This window comes from Vanellus vanellus (assembly GCF_965231255.1).
Source record: "Vanellus vanellus genome assembly, chromosome: 6".
In the NCBI taxonomy this organism is placed as follows: domain Eukaryota; kingdom Metazoa; phylum Chordata; class Aves; order Charadriiformes; family Charadriidae; genus Vanellus; species Vanellus vanellus.
In genome coordinates, this window is record NC_138911.1 from 312,745 (window position 1) to 329,681 (window position 16,937).

General features: G+C 49.3%; 1 protein-coding gene across 1 annotated transcript in view; it reads right to left on the reverse strand.

Moving 5' to 3' along the window:
- IGHMBP2 (immunoglobulin mu DNA binding protein 2) overlaps positions 1 to 16,920 on the reverse strand; it is a gene marked incomplete at its 5' end in the record, with an annotated part of 44,653 nt that extends 27,733 nt beyond the window's left edge. The window contains 6 exons of the mRNA XM_082485668.1: positions 3,297 to 3,497; positions 3,898 to 4,061; positions 11,864 to 11,961; positions 12,694 to 12,886; positions 14,560 to 14,729; positions 16,847 to 16,920. Of these exons, the coding sequence (XP_082341794.1) occupies positions 3,297 to 3,497; positions 3,898 to 4,061; positions 11,864 to 11,961; positions 12,694 to 12,886; positions 14,560 to 14,729; positions 16,847 to 16,920 (900 nt within the window). The remainder of the gene's footprint in view (positions 1 to 3,296; positions 3,498 to 3,897; positions 4,062 to 11,863; positions 11,962 to 12,693; positions 12,887 to 14,559; positions 14,730 to 16,846) is intronic.
- Positions 16,921 to 16,937: the final 17 nt, after the last annotated feature.

Sequence of the window (16,937 nt, forward strand, 5' to 3'; positions counted from 1 at the left end):
CCTTGAGAAAGCTACCCGCATTCTCAGATGGAAATTTGGATTATTTCCTCAGAAGTAAGGCTGACGACTTGAGAAAGCTGAAAAGACCGTAGACAGAAGCTTTTCTAAGCAGCCAAACCAATAAGAGCTGATGGTTCCTGTAATCATCCTCTGTGTGGCTGGATCCTCCAGCGTCTAACACGGCTCAGTTCATAGTGCAGCCTTTTCCCAAGGAAAGGCAATCATGTGTCTTGCTCCTCTGCTCAGCCACCTGTTTTGGTTAAACTTGTAGGTATTTAATACCTGTGAAACCTCTACATGTCTGTCAAGTGTAGTCAAAATTGGCTGACGGGCTCAGAAGATCCAGGGGAGGGATCACAGACAGATATGCAGACACCGCGATCTCACAGGCACCTTTTCCTTAGCTTGATCTAAAAGGACAGGGTGGGCACCAGTCCTGATGTTCCCTGAGCTGAAGGGACAAAGCAGATTAGCATCGACTGCCTCTCTGCTAGAAACAGAGCGAGACTAGAGAGCAAACCTGATGGAGCCAGTAGGGCCAAGTTTAATGTCTGTTCTGCAAAAAAAAGATCTAGTTAGTAAATTAACAACAGCAACTCTTCTCTGATGTTGGCTGGTGACATTAAGATCCAAACATCCGACTGACTCTCAGCTCTGAAAGCAGCTGCGGGAGCGGGGAGCTCCGTCCCGAGGTCCCAGAGCGCTCTTAGCCAGCCCCAAGGATAGCACGTGGCACGCTGCGAGCCTGGATCCCACCCCCTCCTCGTTAGGGCTCCGTGGGTGCCAGCAGGCTCCCATTATCCCCACCTGCCTCGTTTGGGCCCCCACCCACACACTCGTGGTTCTGGGAGCTGCATTTAAGGCCAGACCTTGCCCTTTCCTTGAGCTGTTTGGTTTGTGTCCTGAGCCTGGCTGCCTTCCTGAGCCGTGTCTTGTTGCTCTGGACCTTTCTGGTGACCTGGACTGCTGGCTGACCCTGCTCGATACCACTGGACCTGTGCTGCCTTCCTTGCTCAGGTACCGGGGACTGCACCCTTGTTGGTGCAGAGTATCCAGAAGCTCATGTCCTGGAAAGCTTGAACAGGTGAGAGAAGGAGATGCAAAGGGGTAGAAAATGTGCAAAGAGAGCATGGGTTTTGGAGGAATTTGAAAGACAGCAGGTGTGGTGCCAAGGGATGTGATTTAGTGGTGGTTTTGGCAGTGTTAGGTTGATGATTGGACTCAATGCTCTTCCAACCTAGACAATTCTATGATTATATTACTCCTGTGGGTGGGGGTAGTGGTGAAGGAAAGGAGTGAGAAGAGTCAAAATGTGGAGGGGGCAAAGGAAGAAATGATTACGGGGCAAGTAGGGGACACTGCAAGGGAGAAACTGAGGCAGGATGAGGGAAAGATGGGCCAGGACCTGAGAGGTGGGTTCTCTGCAGCCCAGAGACAGAGAGTGATGCTAATGAGTCAGGTGCCTCTTCTGTGAAAGATCTGATCATGGGCAGCTTAGAGCATCGCTGTGCCAGCTGAATTGCAGCCACACGTTAGCTCTTGGGTTTTGGCTTGGTGTTTCAGGGCGGAACAAGCCTTGGTGGCCAGTCCCTGTCTCCCATCCACAGGTACCCCTTCCTCTAGGGAGGAAGCAGATGGAGAACATAATGCTGAAGGCTTTGCTTTCTCCCTAATTCCTCTTCTACTGTGGAAATCAGTAGTGGAAAAAAACCTCCTCCCACCCTTCAAAGTAACTCCCAAGAAGAAGAAAGGGAGAGTTAATCGCTAGTGAGAAAGATGCAAAATAAACTAAGAAGGAAAAAGACTCAGTGTAGAGCTGTGACTACAACCAGGTCTCCATCCCGGCAGATAAGTACACCCTTTGTGAACGTGCCTCTCGGCCACAAGTACAACTTTACCCAGCCCTCGGATGCCCTCTCCTTCCCTTACACTATGTGCAAGAACAAGTCATCTGCCAAGTGACTTCCCCCAGTGCTCAGCAGCAGAACCGCTGGATGACGCATAACCACATTTGGGAAAGCTGAAGCTGCTGCCATGGCGGTGGCTGCAGGTTAATGTTCGTGGAGGTGAAAGCCATGCTTGGTCTGCAGCATTTAATAAAGGGAAGGTGCAGTGCCCTCCTGAAGAGGAGGGCCAACTATGCCACAACACATGCAGGGGTATGAAGATGCCCTCCTGCATCTCTGACCGAGACAGGATCTCTCTGGAGCTGGCCACATCTGCCAAATGGCTGCTGGGCAACGCTGCTGCCAGAAGGGGGGAGAGGGGGAAAATCTAATTAGTATCAAAGCCTATCATCTCAAGTAAAAGAGCGACTTTGTAAATTAAGTTTAGGAAAATTAGGTTGTGAAAGAAGAAATTAAGGATGCATTTTTAAAGTGTAGTCTGCTTTCCACTTGAGGTGGTTGAGAGTGGGAGGGAGTGTCAGGACAGCCAGACATCTCGTTAGGAAGTGAATTAATGATGTGACTGTTTCTCTCGCTCTCTGGTGAAGAGGATTGCATGAACAATGCTAGACAGATAATCTGGAGAGCAGGGCACTGCAGCATCTCCCCATGCAGCAGCAATGACTAGGATTTTGCCACCTCAATGAGGAATTCGGATAGGAGTTTTGCCCTCAGCTCTTTCTACAGCAGATGAAGATGGGCACTGGTGGCAGGGGACGGAGGAGGCTCAGGCAGCCCCCAGTAGAGAGGCTCTCTGAGACACCTTTTCAGGTTGAAAGTCTTCCCCATTTCTAAAATTGCCAGGCTGGCCCCCCAGTTCCTTTCCTCCAAGGCCAGGTTAAATGTTTCCCAATCAGAGTAAATGGGATTAATCCGGGCCACACACATCTCCAACTGTCACTGTCAGTCCCCAGCACTACACTATTTTTTTTTTTTCTTTCCTCTCCCCTGAAGTGGCCTTTTTACTGTTGACTGACCACAAAGAGAGGCTCATGCCCACCAATATTCTACCCCTGCCTGTATGCGATGAGATCCAGACCGGGAGCATTGCTGTGGGCTCGCGGTGCCCAAACCCACAAGTACCAGGTTCAACCGGGGTGCAGGCTGGCTGCGTGCTGCCCACGGCTTGCACCAGAACTAGTCACTGTGCCTTGCCTCTAGCCACTGATTTTTGGGGCAACCCAGAGCACCTGGCTGTAGCGACTGCCTTCTAAGGACAACCAAGAAGTGGCAGAGTTGTTCTTTAGTTCTAGAGACAAAGTAGCTGGCCTGGCTAGCAGATCGGGCACTGGGAATCTAGAGAGCTGGCATTCAGGTAACCCCCGCGGGGCACGCTGCAGGGACACGTACAAAGGCTTGGTCGATGTCCTTCCTGATATCCGCCACTATCTGGGCATTGTCGCCACGGGCCAGGACTGCATCCAGGGAATGCTGTTGGATGGGCTCCAGCAGGCGAGCGGGGTGCCCAAGCCGCAGGATGCGGGCTTTGTAGCCAGCCAGCCTTTCCACCAGGTTATCCACAGCAACGTTGGAAGGGGCACAACACAGGACCTGCAAGGGGAGAAAGCGAGTGCTTGTTACTGCCAAGGACAGCAAAACGCTGCAGCAACAGTGTCCGAGCAGAAGGACACTCGGCAGAGAGAGGGAGACCAGTATCTATGGAGAATAAATCACTGACATCTCCACAGCCTCCAGACACCAAAGGCAATTGTCACCTTGCTTTGAAGCACGAGCGCAGGGTCTTCAATAAATAGCAAACCTGAGCTTTGAAGCCCCTCTTTGTACCTAATTTCAGGTGATAGGGGAAACTCCCTGGTCCTTGCAAACCAAGCCAGGCTCTGCAGCGTAACACAGCTATTGCTGCATCTGCTCCAGCTGCCATGGAGCCCAATGAGTTTCCAAAATAAACCAAGGTGATCACTGTCACTACAGTCCTGCCACCGGTACTCACTTTCAGGCCTCGCTGTACAGCTTGCAAGATGATCTCTACCAGTGTTGTGGTCTTCCCTGTGCCAGGTGGTCCATGGACGATGGCGAGCTCCCTCTGGGCCAGTGAGAAGGAGACAGCTTCCCTCTGCGATGCGTCCAGCGAGTCATTGTAAAGCTTTAGAGGCTCTGAGGAGAGAGCAGAAGATTCACTTGGACCTCAGCCCTAACTTGGGTGCTTGCTGAGCAGCACAAATCCAGGAATACAAATAAGAAGCTCTCAGTAGCTGGCTGGGATCAATTTGATAATGAGAATAGCGTTCTCGGGGAGGAAGGTACACTGTGTACCACCCAGGTGGCTAAAAGAGCCCAGGCTGGTAAAAGTAAGGCTAGTTATGCTTCAAAACGAACAGGCTGCCCATCCTCCATCTGTGTCCTTCCCCTTCCATCTCCCACTCTCCTATTTTTCCGAAGGAGCAAGCATTCAGCTGTGAACACAACTAGTCTCTACTGGAACTTTTCAGTGTTTAAAGAGGCATTTCCTTGCTATAATATCAAACCTGTAGGATCTCCTGGGTGTGGAGGCTGCTCCGGGTTTACTTTAAGGGTGAGCCAGCGTATTTAGTAAGCCTTCAATAAAAAGAGGGAAGTAGTTGATCTTGCAAACAAATTGCTCCTGTTCCAGTTAACAAACTCAACACAGCACTACTGAAAAAGCAGCAGAAAAGAGCAGTCCTGTATTGTTCAACAACGACTGAAAAAGAAGGCAGGAAAAAGATACAAACTGGCAATATAAATGCTGAAAACTAAAATTAGTTTGGGCTTTAACGATCAGAAAGGAAAAAAGAGAAAAGAATATGCAAATTGCATTACAAGAGAATTGGTTTCACTGCAGAAGACTGAATTCTCACAAGCTGCTTTTTACCTCCCAGATTTATCTTATTTAAACCCATATTTATTCTCATCCCCCATAATCCTGCTGCTAATCTCCTTGTTCATTATAGAAGTTAATTACAGCAGGGATGATGACTCATTACACTGAGGTTTACTGAAAATAATGTTCCCACAAAAGCTTATGTAAGACAAATCTCCGGGCATCGTTCCCTGCTGGGCATCATGTGTTTTATCGCTACCTCTGCATTAAGGGCTCGATTAGAAGCATGAAAGTTTCTTCTGGTTTTAGGCAGGTTAACTTGTGTGTAACTCCCCCGTAACCTCTGGCGCCGACTTTCGGAGCAGCACAACTAAATGAGGTGTACAGCTTAAACAAATAACAGTTGTTAAAAGGATGCTTGGCGAGGAGGAGAGAAACAGGATGAGCGGTACTTTTTCCTGTTAATCTGCATCTTGCTTCACACACAATTTTTGAGTTCGTGTGCTCATGACTAAGAGAAGACCAGGCAGCATCCCAAGGGCCTAGGGAAAAAGAAAGGATAGCTTAAAGGCTGAGAGGCATTTCCCACAATGAGGAACAGCCGGGACGTAGGAGTCATTGATATTTCCTTGCTCGAGGAATGAGATCAGAAACAGGCTTCTCCTCACGCATGCACACCCTCTTCCCTTTTAATCACACGCTGCCAAAAGCTGCTGTGTGGGCAGGCTGGGAGATGTGCCTCTCTTCTGGGCTGGGCACATTAGTGGTGAGGAGGAGGGCAGAGCCTTTTAAGGGATGCTGTGGCTCCTCTAAACTCTTCTCTCTCTATTACCTGGGCTCTAAGTAAGCTCACCTGAAGAAATGCAGTTCGTCCACTCCAGCAGGGCTGGCCCAAGAGCTCCTTGTAAGCGATCAGTTTAGGATTTGCACAGATGCTCCCAGAAGACGCCCATTATCCAGCTCTAGCCCTGTGGCATCAACTCTGCGTTGCTGCCTCCTGCTCTGCCCGAGGCTGTCCATCTCAGCCCCCCGACGCAAACGTAAATCTGCATCCCTGGGCCTGGCAGGGATGGGTCTCGCTGGTGGTCAGGTCATTCAGCCCCTGGTGTGCAACTTGATTTAGGAGTGTAGCATTGAATTAAAAAAAAAATAAATTCGTTTTGGCCATCAAAGTCGGTCCTCCAACAACATTTCCAGGAACTGCGACACTTTTCTGCACAGTACCAGCAGTCCAGGTGAAGAAGTGGGTTGGAGGGTGATATTCAAGTCCAGGAAAGGTGTTTTTTTTTTTTTTTTTTTCCCACCAAATACAGGTGGGAACAGTCCCTCCTGGGAGGAAAAGCTCACGTTCTCCAGAGCTGGACGCCTCTCACCTCTCAATGTACCTTCCAAAGTATATTCCACACCATCAGTGTGTACAGGCACCAAGAGAAAACCGGACCAGCTCCTCAACAGTACAACTTAACTTCAGCCAAAGACTGTTGGACAAAATCCAGGTGGGTAATTAAGCCTGAAACAAGGAACTTTCCCTGCTCTCCCTACAAACTATTTGGCCGCTGTGTTGTCTGGACTGCTTAGTTTTCCCCATAGATCTGAAGGGCCTCTTCATGGCCCCTGTGAAAAGAAGAGGTATTGCACGGCAGAGGGACAAGGAGCGTTTAAGATTTTGGAAGTGACTTGTCATATGCACTCGACTTGTGCCAAGAAGCCGAGGAAGTTTTGCTAGAAGCCCCTGGTGCTTCCCCAGTGCTCTGCCCGCTGGGTCAGCTGTTACTGGGGACACTCCTACCTTTTAACTAGGCTTTTTTCTTCCTTCTTACTCTCTTCAAATGTCTTTTTACAGCAATCGGCATAAGTAGATATACGCCACGCCTTTTGCGCTCCACATGAGCCAGCCAGTGTCTGGGCACAGAGACGAATGCTCCCTCGCTTCTTCTAGCCCAGGGCGACAGGAGAGAGCTGGTAGCTATGAGTCATCTGCACAGCACTATGCCTACAATAAGGCATAACCTTATTTCTGAAAGAAAAGGGACCGCGTCCATCTGGCAAGCAGAGCAATGCTGGCCTCTGCTGGCAAGCGAAGCCTCTCTATACATCCCCCTCAATGTACAGGGCAGGGGCCCCTGCGTGCATGCTGTGAGCAGGGAAGGGTTTCTTCTCCGGGATTTCCGGGCCATGAGTGGAGGTTAAAGTGGAAGAGAGCCAAGCAGAGAATTTCTTATGACCGGGCTTCTGAATTTTGCTTCCCAGAGAGTCTGACAAGAGCAGAAATCCTGTTCAGTTCAGAGTTTGCCTTTTCAAAAGCTTATTCTACTTGGCTGCATTTCTGGAGGCAGCAAAGTGAGGGTTGGAAATGCTTTGTGGTGGGGACCAGTCCCATTCTCAGCTGCAGATCCCATCTACTCGCTGGTAATGCCTTCATATGCTGCTTTCGACTGCTCCATAGGTTATTCTTCCTGGAGCCTGTCTAGTGGTTTTGTGTTCTGCCAAGGATATTTTTGAGTTGCATTTTTAAGTCCTTTCAAAGGACTTAGGCTTTGATGTGCAGTGCTATAGGTAACGCCTCAACCCACACACAATCCCAGCAGCTCAGGAGGAGAGGCAAAAAGCACAGATTCAGTGCATGACTTCAGCGAATACAATACTTGTGGCCACACTGGCCCTGCAAGGGCTGTGGGCTTGTCAGGCTGCACTGACGTTTTTCCTGATCTCCAGTAGCGTTTCAGCTATGCCCTTTGTGCAGGAGAGAGCCCCCAGCGTGGCCCTGCCGCTCACCAGCCCACGGGGAGCCACCAGCTTTCTGAATCAGACCTGGAGCCCCTGACTGTCCCGCATGGTTCCGATCCCAAAACATTTATCAGGCCTGGCCCTGCTCAACCCTGAGCCCCAACATACTCCTGGCTAGTCCCAGAGGGGCAGCCCGAGCGCCTTGCAGTAGCAACGGTGCGAGAACCCACTAGCTGTGAGATTTCCTCTGCCCTGTAAAGTCCGTGGGGTGAGAAGGCTGGTACAAACTAACTCCAGGCTTCTTGGGGTCAAAAGCCAGGCATTTTTTTCCCCCCTTACTGACAACCATCTTACATAAGCCCACTCCCAAAAAAATGTGCTCCAGGACAGTTTTCCAGTGGGAGTCATACCTGTACCCATTAGTACAGGGAGGGATTCACTCCCCACTCGTGAGCAGGATTTTCCTGACACCGTGGGAAACAGCTGTGTGCAAATTAGCGTAGCAGCAGCAACTCTGCCGGTCATCAGGAGTCGGGTAAAAGGGCACTAAATTGTTTTTGTCATTATTTCCCTCCTGTGCATACTGCTGTTTTTTTTTCAGTAAGCCAATATCATGTGCTGGTCAGACACCAGCAGCTGCTAACTACTTCAAAACCATGTTTCCATTGGCTTTGTCAGACTGCTCGTCAACCTAATCGGTCAGCTACTGGATTTAGGCACCCTCACAGGATGACAGGCTTTAATATAGATCCTCCAGGCATGGCATTTGGCAGCCTGCTCTCCCAAGATAACACAGGCAGCTGCGATCCAGTCAGGAGAAGATCACAATGCAGCACAGAAAAAAAAAAAAAAAAAAAAAAAAGGCAACTAAAAGCTATTTACTTGTTAGGCCACAAGGCTAACTTAAGTCTATTCGGGTATGCACTAAAGAGACCCTGTATAACCAACCTCTTGGAAAATAAAAAGTAATCAGACGCTTTCCCCTTTTCCCTCCAGGTTCCAAGGCTCAATGTTGGGAAAGAGCCACCAGCAGAAAGCACCAACGGTGCAGAGAGTGGCATTCGGCCTCCACCAGCTTTGCTGCTGGGAAGAACCACCACATCTCGTGTCTTTCGGTGGTACTGGTGAGTGTTCTGTGTTTCAACTCTGCAGCCTGGGTACCTACAGCACACACTCTTGAGGATGTGAAGCTTGCGCAGACCTGCTGTCTGTCTGTTGCCCTTCCAGTTCACACCCCTGGAAAGCTTGAACCTGCTGACCAGTTTCTAACCGATTTGATAGCTAAAGTCCCTACAGGCTTTATGAAAATGCTCAGTGGTATCAAAACCCACCTAAAAGCCCCGAGACTCCCACGCTTGAAAAATGAGGCATCTGATTTTTTTCCCCACGCTTAAAAAATTAGATTTAGGATTCTGCTGCTGCACATATCACTTGCTGGAGCCTATTCTGCCCTTGGGAGAACACTCTGGAATACCCAGGCATGGAGCTGGGTGCTTATGATTTACACTGGCCCTTCTACTTCTCGATCCCCTTGTAATTTGGCTCTTCCCTGCCATTCGTACAGAAGACAGGGACAAATGCTCCCCCTCTAGGTATGGATCTCATCTACTCTGGGCCTTCCTCTTTTCCTGCACAAGTGTCAGTGCTAGCTGTTCCTCTGGCCAGGTGTTTATATGGTCTCACTCCTCCCCCTGGCTTTATGGGCCTCTGATCGAAGTGGAGCTTATATTGCATCCTGGAATGGTGTTAATATAGATGTGTGTCTAGACAGCCAGCTTTATGAGATGTACAAAACTCTGAGACTCCTGACGGGTTTGTTTGAAATCAGATAATGGATGGGATGAGACAGATACAGGAAAGCACCTCCCTAAGAAACCAGACTAAAAGATGCTTGGTCACGAAAGAAGATACTGTGCCACGGAAGAGAAGCAGCCTGAAATGCTGTGAGGTTTTTCTATCCTTCCGTCTCAGACCATGCAGCTGGGAAACACTTGCTGCCTTTTGCAGACAGTCCCCACATCTGTGAGTTTCTATACTATTTGCAGAGACACATTCCTGTGTTCTAAGATGTACAGGACACCTGGGGAACCGCACGTGCCATCGTATAAGTGTAAGAGAAGATTTATCCAGCCAGCTACTGAGTGCCCTCCCTTTCAACTCAGCGGAGGCTGACCGTTCAAGCCACCTTGTGGGACCTATTTAAAGTTAAAGTCATTATTATTTAATTCCTGGCTAGTATAACATCTTTCTGGTTAGGGAGAAAGGAGCTACAAATTGAGAAGGTAAATGGAAGGCCTTTCCACCCTGCCAGAGCATTCTGCTGTTCTCAGGTTATACGCTGCCTTCTCGTATTGCATCTCCTCTGTCTGGCTAATGTGGATGAAAGTTTCGATCAATCAATATTCTCAGTGCTGGGGAGATGTAAAATTCATCTCTGTGCTTAGTTTGGCATAGCTGAGCAATTTGGTGAAAAGGAATTTTTCTTCCTTAGAGAGGCAGTTCTGCTACCACTAGGGAAAAAGCAGAGTTGAAGCTGCTAAGAAAGTTAGTTCATTAAAATTTAATTCTTTTATCTAATATTAAAAATCTCAGTACACCAAGATCCCTAGGTAGCCAAAAGGCTAAAAGGTTTCACTCACACTAAGTTCAATGCTTAGAACTACGGAGATATGACTCACACTAACATTAATTCTTCATCCTCGGTATACAGTAAGAGAAGCCCAGCCTGAAGGTGTACTGCAGGGCAACGGGAGTGGGTATGTGGAAGAGGCGAACCACTCTGGACAACCAAATACAGAAATCCAAGTAAGAAAAGCTGCAGCAGCAAGCACAGAGCGCAAGGAGCTGTGGTGGTGGGGAAACAGAGCAGAGCCCTGGCCAGCACGGAAGCAGGCGGGGATGGATGGCGTCACCCCGTGCAGGCTGCTGAGTGGCGAGGGGAGAGATCTGAGCTCTCTGTATGGCTTAGACAGACCGCCAGCCTGATCCTGCTAGGCAGCTTAGTCCACCCTCTGCCTTTGTTCCCTGATTTTTGCGGCCCAGATGATATTTCCCTTCTGGCAAGGGATAATATTCATTAGCAGTTGCCGAGCACTCGGATACTGTGCTGATCAGAGGCTCTGGTTTCCCAATGGTTTCTCTGAAAGGGCAAGCTGTGTAATTTCATCTTTCACTTTTCCAAAGACTCACATCAAAAAAGATCTGAGTAAAATGGGATTCTACTTATATGCAATTTTTGGACAGCTGTTGGTAAAACCAGGTTGTGAAGTTTGAAGTATTTGATGAAACCAAAGCAGCCTGCGCATCTCCAACACGACAATCAGAAGGCTGTAAAAATAAAAATACAACTGTTCCCATGCTGTTTCAAACTGCAGTAGTTCCACAATCACTTAATTCCCATGAAGGCAGAGTTATTGGATTTTCAATATAGAAGCAGTGCTGGCAGTTTCTGATCTTTGAAGTTTATGGATGGGATTGGGGCAGGAAGCAAATAAGAAATGCCTCATAAACTAAACTGAATTTCAGACTCACGAATGTGTGCAAACAAATTCCCCCATCACAAATCCTGCCTGTTTTATGCCAGAGTTCAGCTTTACTTGGAACGCTCTGAGAGGTGAGCCAGAGCTAGCTGAATAGTCTCTCCTCCAGTGATGACAAGTGTCTTTACAAGAGCAAAGTGTCTCCAGTGACCCATAAACCAGTATGAAAAGTAAGTGTTCAATGCTGCCAGTTGCTATACCACTTATTACTCACATTCAATACTCAGGTCCTTCCTGGAGCAAAGCAAGCTGCATATTTGGTGTGGATAAAACCTTCACAAAGACCAGAGTTATTTGTGTCCCCTTGGGCAATTTCAAAGAATGGGTCTTGAACTGAGAGACTACTGGGCAGCCCCAGAGACGGGACTTGGAGGACTGGAAGAGGAGTAATGGCAGCACAGGGTGGGAAATGCTTGCACAGTCATCACTTAGTGCTCTGGCTCTCTGCCTCTGTAGGATGTGACAACAGAAGAGGTGAGCGTCCTCCTAACTGGGCAGGGACAGAGCACACAGCCCTTATCCTGTGGGTAGGGAACTTCAGGCTTCGCTGATTGCTCTGGAGAGGGAGTGCTTCCCCCAACTTTCCTCACAATAACTTTCTATACCTTTGCTTAAAACCAGCGTAAAAGCAGCAACATCGCTGCTGTCACCAGTCCATCCAAAACAGCTCTCCACTGCCTAACTCAGCTTCACATACCAAAGCAGAGTAAACCCAGTAGCTGTCTCGGTGCGGGTGCTTGGCTGGGGAGGTCCAGGGGCTCTGACCCTAAGGTGCAGAAAATGTCTCTAGAAAGATCAATTCAGCACCTGCCGTCAGTCTGGCATAAAATCTTATAAAGAAACATCCTTACTTGTTTCACTGAATGCACTCGGATCAGAAGAGAAGAAGAGGACGTCGATGAGATCAGAGGCTGGACCAGCGTGATACTGCTTTAGTGCATTTAAAGCTCTGTCAAAGAAGAAAATAGCCAGGTTACACGCACAGCAGGAACTCCTTCAGAGATCCCTGTGCACCTTGGGGCCGGGGACAGAAGACCTTGGGCACAGATTCAACTCTTCCCAAGCTGAAAAACGTTAACTCCACAACAGCCTAATCCTATCTAATTGCTGCATCCCCCAACGCTCACACACACGCATCCCTTATGCTGGTGAGACTTCCACTTTCTACTCCTACTCCAGTTTGATACAGTCAGACCCTGTGCTGAGCCTTTTCAGCACATTAATTCAGCAAAGAGCTATTCCCTTGTCCTGCCAGAACGGAAAAGGCTCTACACAGAATCCAGTGAGTACAAGAGGCGATACAACACGGGACAAAAATATGTAACTGAGTGTGGGATGAGGGGTGGGAGAGGAAGAGGGAAGAGCAGGACCATACCAGCCAGCAGGTAGATAAATTTAGGCTGTTGTGACACTGTAGCATAACATACCCAATTGAGTTATCTTGGTATGGGTTCCCCCAGTAGCGAGCAGAAAAAGAAAGGCACTTCCAAAAGGTGGATACCTCCCCTAAGTGGAGCTGCTACAGGAGTAAGAGGAATAAGACAGGAAAGGAGAGAAACCAAGTGAAGTAACACAAGATCTGCCTCAAAAGCTTTTCTAGAATAAACTTGGCAATTTTCAATTGACTTTTGCACTCCTGAGCAGAGTGACTGTAGGTGAACTGCAACCCCACAGCACTTACTTTTTCAGCCTGTTGTAGGTGACATCGTTGGCTAATTTCAGCAGGCGGTAAGAGCTCTCTCGGTCCAAGCTCAGCATGCCATCTCGAGACTCCTCAAAGGCCACAGTCACTGCTTTGGAGGTGACCCGTGTTACAATGCCAGTGGAGAGCGGATCAGCCTGGCCAGCTGAATCGTAAAGGCCCACAATGTCCCCTGCAAAGACAAGTTTGAAGAGACAGCGTGAAGTGGGGCAAACATGTTGAAAAGAAGCTCTTTTGGGCAGATCAGTAACCAAGCGTGGTCCAATGCGGACAGCGGGACCACCTACACCAACCACAGCTTGCTTCCTGCCAAGGTCAGAATTTGTGTCAAGCCCGTAATGAAGGAGAATATCCCTCTCAGCTGCCAGCCAGCCAGCACACAGCAAGAGGGAGCAAAAGGACAATTAGCAGCGAGAAGATGCTAGACAGCAACTATCCGGCTATCTTCAGACCTCCACATGCCACAGGTCTTGGGGTGGAGACCAGCAGTGCTCCCCACAGCCAGAGCTGCTCAGAAAGCCAATGTGCTTTCACACAGACTTTGGGAAAACCTGATTTCTCTGAACTTGAACAAGGATGGTTGACTAAGTTTGTAACTTAGCTGGGGCTCCCATTCATTGAGGATTAAATTTCATATTTACAGACTATGGGAAGCTCTGCTCTGTAAGGTCCATCAGCTCTTACGTTAAAATGCTTGCATGCCAGGAATAATTTACTGCTGCAGCAACGTTATTTCTCTTTGAAGAGCACTGGCAGATGCTCTCAAGGCTGGGACCCCAAGGCTGGGACCCCAGTCTGCAATGAGTCATCTATTTCAAAGGTGAGCAGCTCGGGGGCCTGGGTGACAAAGAATGCATCAACAAACTGAACTTGAACACACTTTGAAATAGTGCCATGGTGTGACCAGGGTCAGAAACAGTCTGGTTCCCCGTGATATACCTGCTTAGCAAACTCAGTGATCTAGCAAACTAAACCAAGGCAATTATTTGGTGCAGCTAGCTTCTCTCTTGTGGACCAGTTTTGGAGAGTGCAAAGCCATAAATACCCTCATTGCTTAAGGAAAAGAGAAGGGTCTCTACAGGGAGAAAATAGAGGGCATACTGCAGACTCAATTGGAACTACTTCACAGTCAAACCCAAGTTCTTCCGAGGGCCAAGCCTGCACAGCTGGTTACAGCATGGCAGACAGCCTCCTTGCCTTCCTCAGACCCCGGCAACAGCTCAGCTCTGATACTCCTGATCATGTTTTCATGAAAGTGATAGCAGAGGGTGAAACACAAGTGAAAAGGGCACTGACTGGTGTACTGGTAAGCCTCTATTTCTCTAGTACCTTTATTTCCAACAGAAATCCAGGTGTGTCAACTAGTAATGGTATATACTTCACTTCTTCCTCTTCCTTGCCAAAAATAACAGTATAGGGAAGGGCCGGAAACATGGCAACTCAGGAAGGAAAAGGAAAATCCACTTTCCATTTTACAATTAAAGCATAAGTGACAAAAGCTCCTTACCTACCACAAGACATAAGCATGAACACTTTGGCTTGTACAAATAATGCCATTAAATCCTTTAAGACAAGAGACCAGGGCTTTGTTTGTATTCATTCAGGAGGTAAGCCAGCACTTTAATCACTGGCACTATTTCCTGGTGCAACATACATGTCCATAACAAGCCGAGGGGAAAAGAGACTGTTTTTCTTAAGATTCATCCTATAGCCATAACATTTTCTCCCTTCCTTTTTTGCATCAGTTGCTCAGTCTTTACAAATATCACATTAGACAGACATTAGAAAGAAGACATTGGTCATCTCTTACTTTACGTACTTTGTACCAACAGGAATACCACTTACCAGGCCCGAAACTGTTATAGGGCAGCTCGGCGTCTGAATCATATTTTCTGGGGTGAAACGTGACGAGCAGCCGTCCATAGAGGCCGGTTCTCTGGTTGGCAGCTTGGAGTTTTAACAAGCAGACGCCTCTGCGCTGCAGCTCCTTCAGGGAGATGCTTTCCTGCCATGCCCTGGAAACACACAGGCATGAAAACCATTTGCTGGGCTGAAGCTGAGATTCAAAGCTTCAAAAGACAAAACAGAAAAAGGGAGCGATGGAAAAGAAGGGGAAGGATAATGGCAAAAGAGACATCAGCTTGTTGAAGTGTTGGCTTATGTGATCACTTTGTAGTGATGTAACTAGATTGACTTCCACAGACTTACTTTGGGAAACGGGGCGATGCTTGCAGAGCCTGGAGAAGAGGTAACATCTGTTTACGTGTGTTCTCCTCTCTCCTGTCTGGGTATTTATTCTTTTATCATTATTCTTATCTTCTCTTCCATTGCTGTTCTATTAAACTGTCCTTATTTCATCCCACGAGGTTTCCTTTTTTTGATTCTCCTCCCCTGTCCCACTGGGCGGGGGGTGTAAAGGGCTGTGTGGTCCTAGTTGCTGGCTAGGGTTAAACCATGGCACCCAGGGCCCACAGCCCAGGAGAGAATGGCCTGAATTTTCTCCTATCACACATAAGCACTAAAATGGAAGATTTGCCACTTTTTATGTGAAGTTGCGCTGACCTCCAACAACCACAACACACACGGCTGCACAGGGAAGTGGAGCGGGTGTCCAGCACAGATTTGCAGGCTGGAAGTGACTACGGCACAAAATGCAGGCAGTAGCTTTGTAGACTGCTGTCCTTTGGGGCCAAAGTCTGCCACAGCAGCTGTGTTTGCTCCGCAGTATCACTTGGAGGGGTGTCTTTATTTTCTGGAGCCCTCAGCACAGGAGAGACATGTACCTGTGGGAGCACGGCCAGAGGAGGCCATGAAGACAATCAGAGGGCTGGAGCCCCTCTGCTGGGAGGACAGGCTGGGAGAGTTGGGGGGGTTCAGCCTGGAGAAGAGAAGGCTCCGGGGAGACCTCAGAGCCCCTTCCAGTCCCTAAGGGGGCTCCAGGAGAGCTGGGGAGGGACTCTGGATCAGAGGATGTAGCGATAGGATGAAGCGTAACGGCTTTAAACTAAAAGGGGGGAGGATTCAATCTAGATACAAGGAAGAAATGTTTTATGCTGAAGGTGGTGAGACGACACTGGCCCAGGTTGCCTAGAGAGGTGAGAGATGCCTCAGCCCTGGAAACATTCCAGGTCAGGTTGGATGGGGCTCTGAGCAACCTGATCTAGCGGAAGGTGTCCCTGCTCATGGCAGGGAGTTGGATGAGATGGCTTTTAAAGGTCCCTTTGAACCAAAACATTCCATGATTCTATAAAACAAAAAAGAAAATCCCCCCTGGTTTATTCTCCTTAATCCCCCACTTTGTCTTGTTTCCTGTAGGTTGGTCTGTAGGGAGCTGAAGTGTCAGGGAACCTCAGGCAGCGTGGGATGGCCTCATCCTGTCTCCTGGCACCCTCCGTCCTTGGGGCTGGGTAAGGCCAGGCCTTACCAGCACCAGAAGTGTGGGTGCCTGTGCCCCGACATGGCCCCACACAACCCGTGAGGAGCTGGTGATACCCCTGCCCTCCCTGGCACTGTGAATCTATGCGAGGCAGCTGGGATTTGGTCTCAGCTCGAGCCCCGGGGCAGGAGGGCAGAGCTGGGGGTCCCAGCACCCCCAGGGCCTGGGGGAGGAGAAGGGGAGCCCCAAGGCGTTGCTGACGTGAGCCTGGATCCTACAAGTGACAGCACGCCCTAAAGGGTGAGTCTAAGAGGGATTCCTACAAGAGTGAGCTGGGCCTACAGGGGTGAGTCCAGCAGGGCTTCCCATAGACTGGAGCGGGTCCTACAGGGTGGCTTTCCTATTGGGAGCTGCTTGTTATCCAGGAGTGAGTACAGCAGCAGTTGCTATAGGCGACAGCAGGTCTCCCACAGGTGACAGGAGCTCCTATAGGAGTGAGTCAGCAGGTTTTCTCATAGGTGACAGCAAGTCCTTAGAGGTATGTCTGTCAGGGTTTCCCACAGGTGAGGGCAGGCCCTACAGGGGTGTCAGCGGGGTGTCCCCATAGGTGACAGCAGGCCCCAGGGGAGGGCCCATCAGGGTTTCCCACAGGTGAGAGCAGGCCCCGCCAGGACCGGCACCCCAGGGCCGCTACAGGTGACCGCAGGCTCTATAGGGACAAGCCAGCAAGCTGTCCCGCCCCCGGCCCGCCGGTACCTGCTCTCGGCGAGCTCGGCCTCCCGCTCCTCCCGCAGCAGCCCCAGGTGCCGCTCCGCCGCCTCCGCCGCCATGGCCCCGCCCCTTCGCC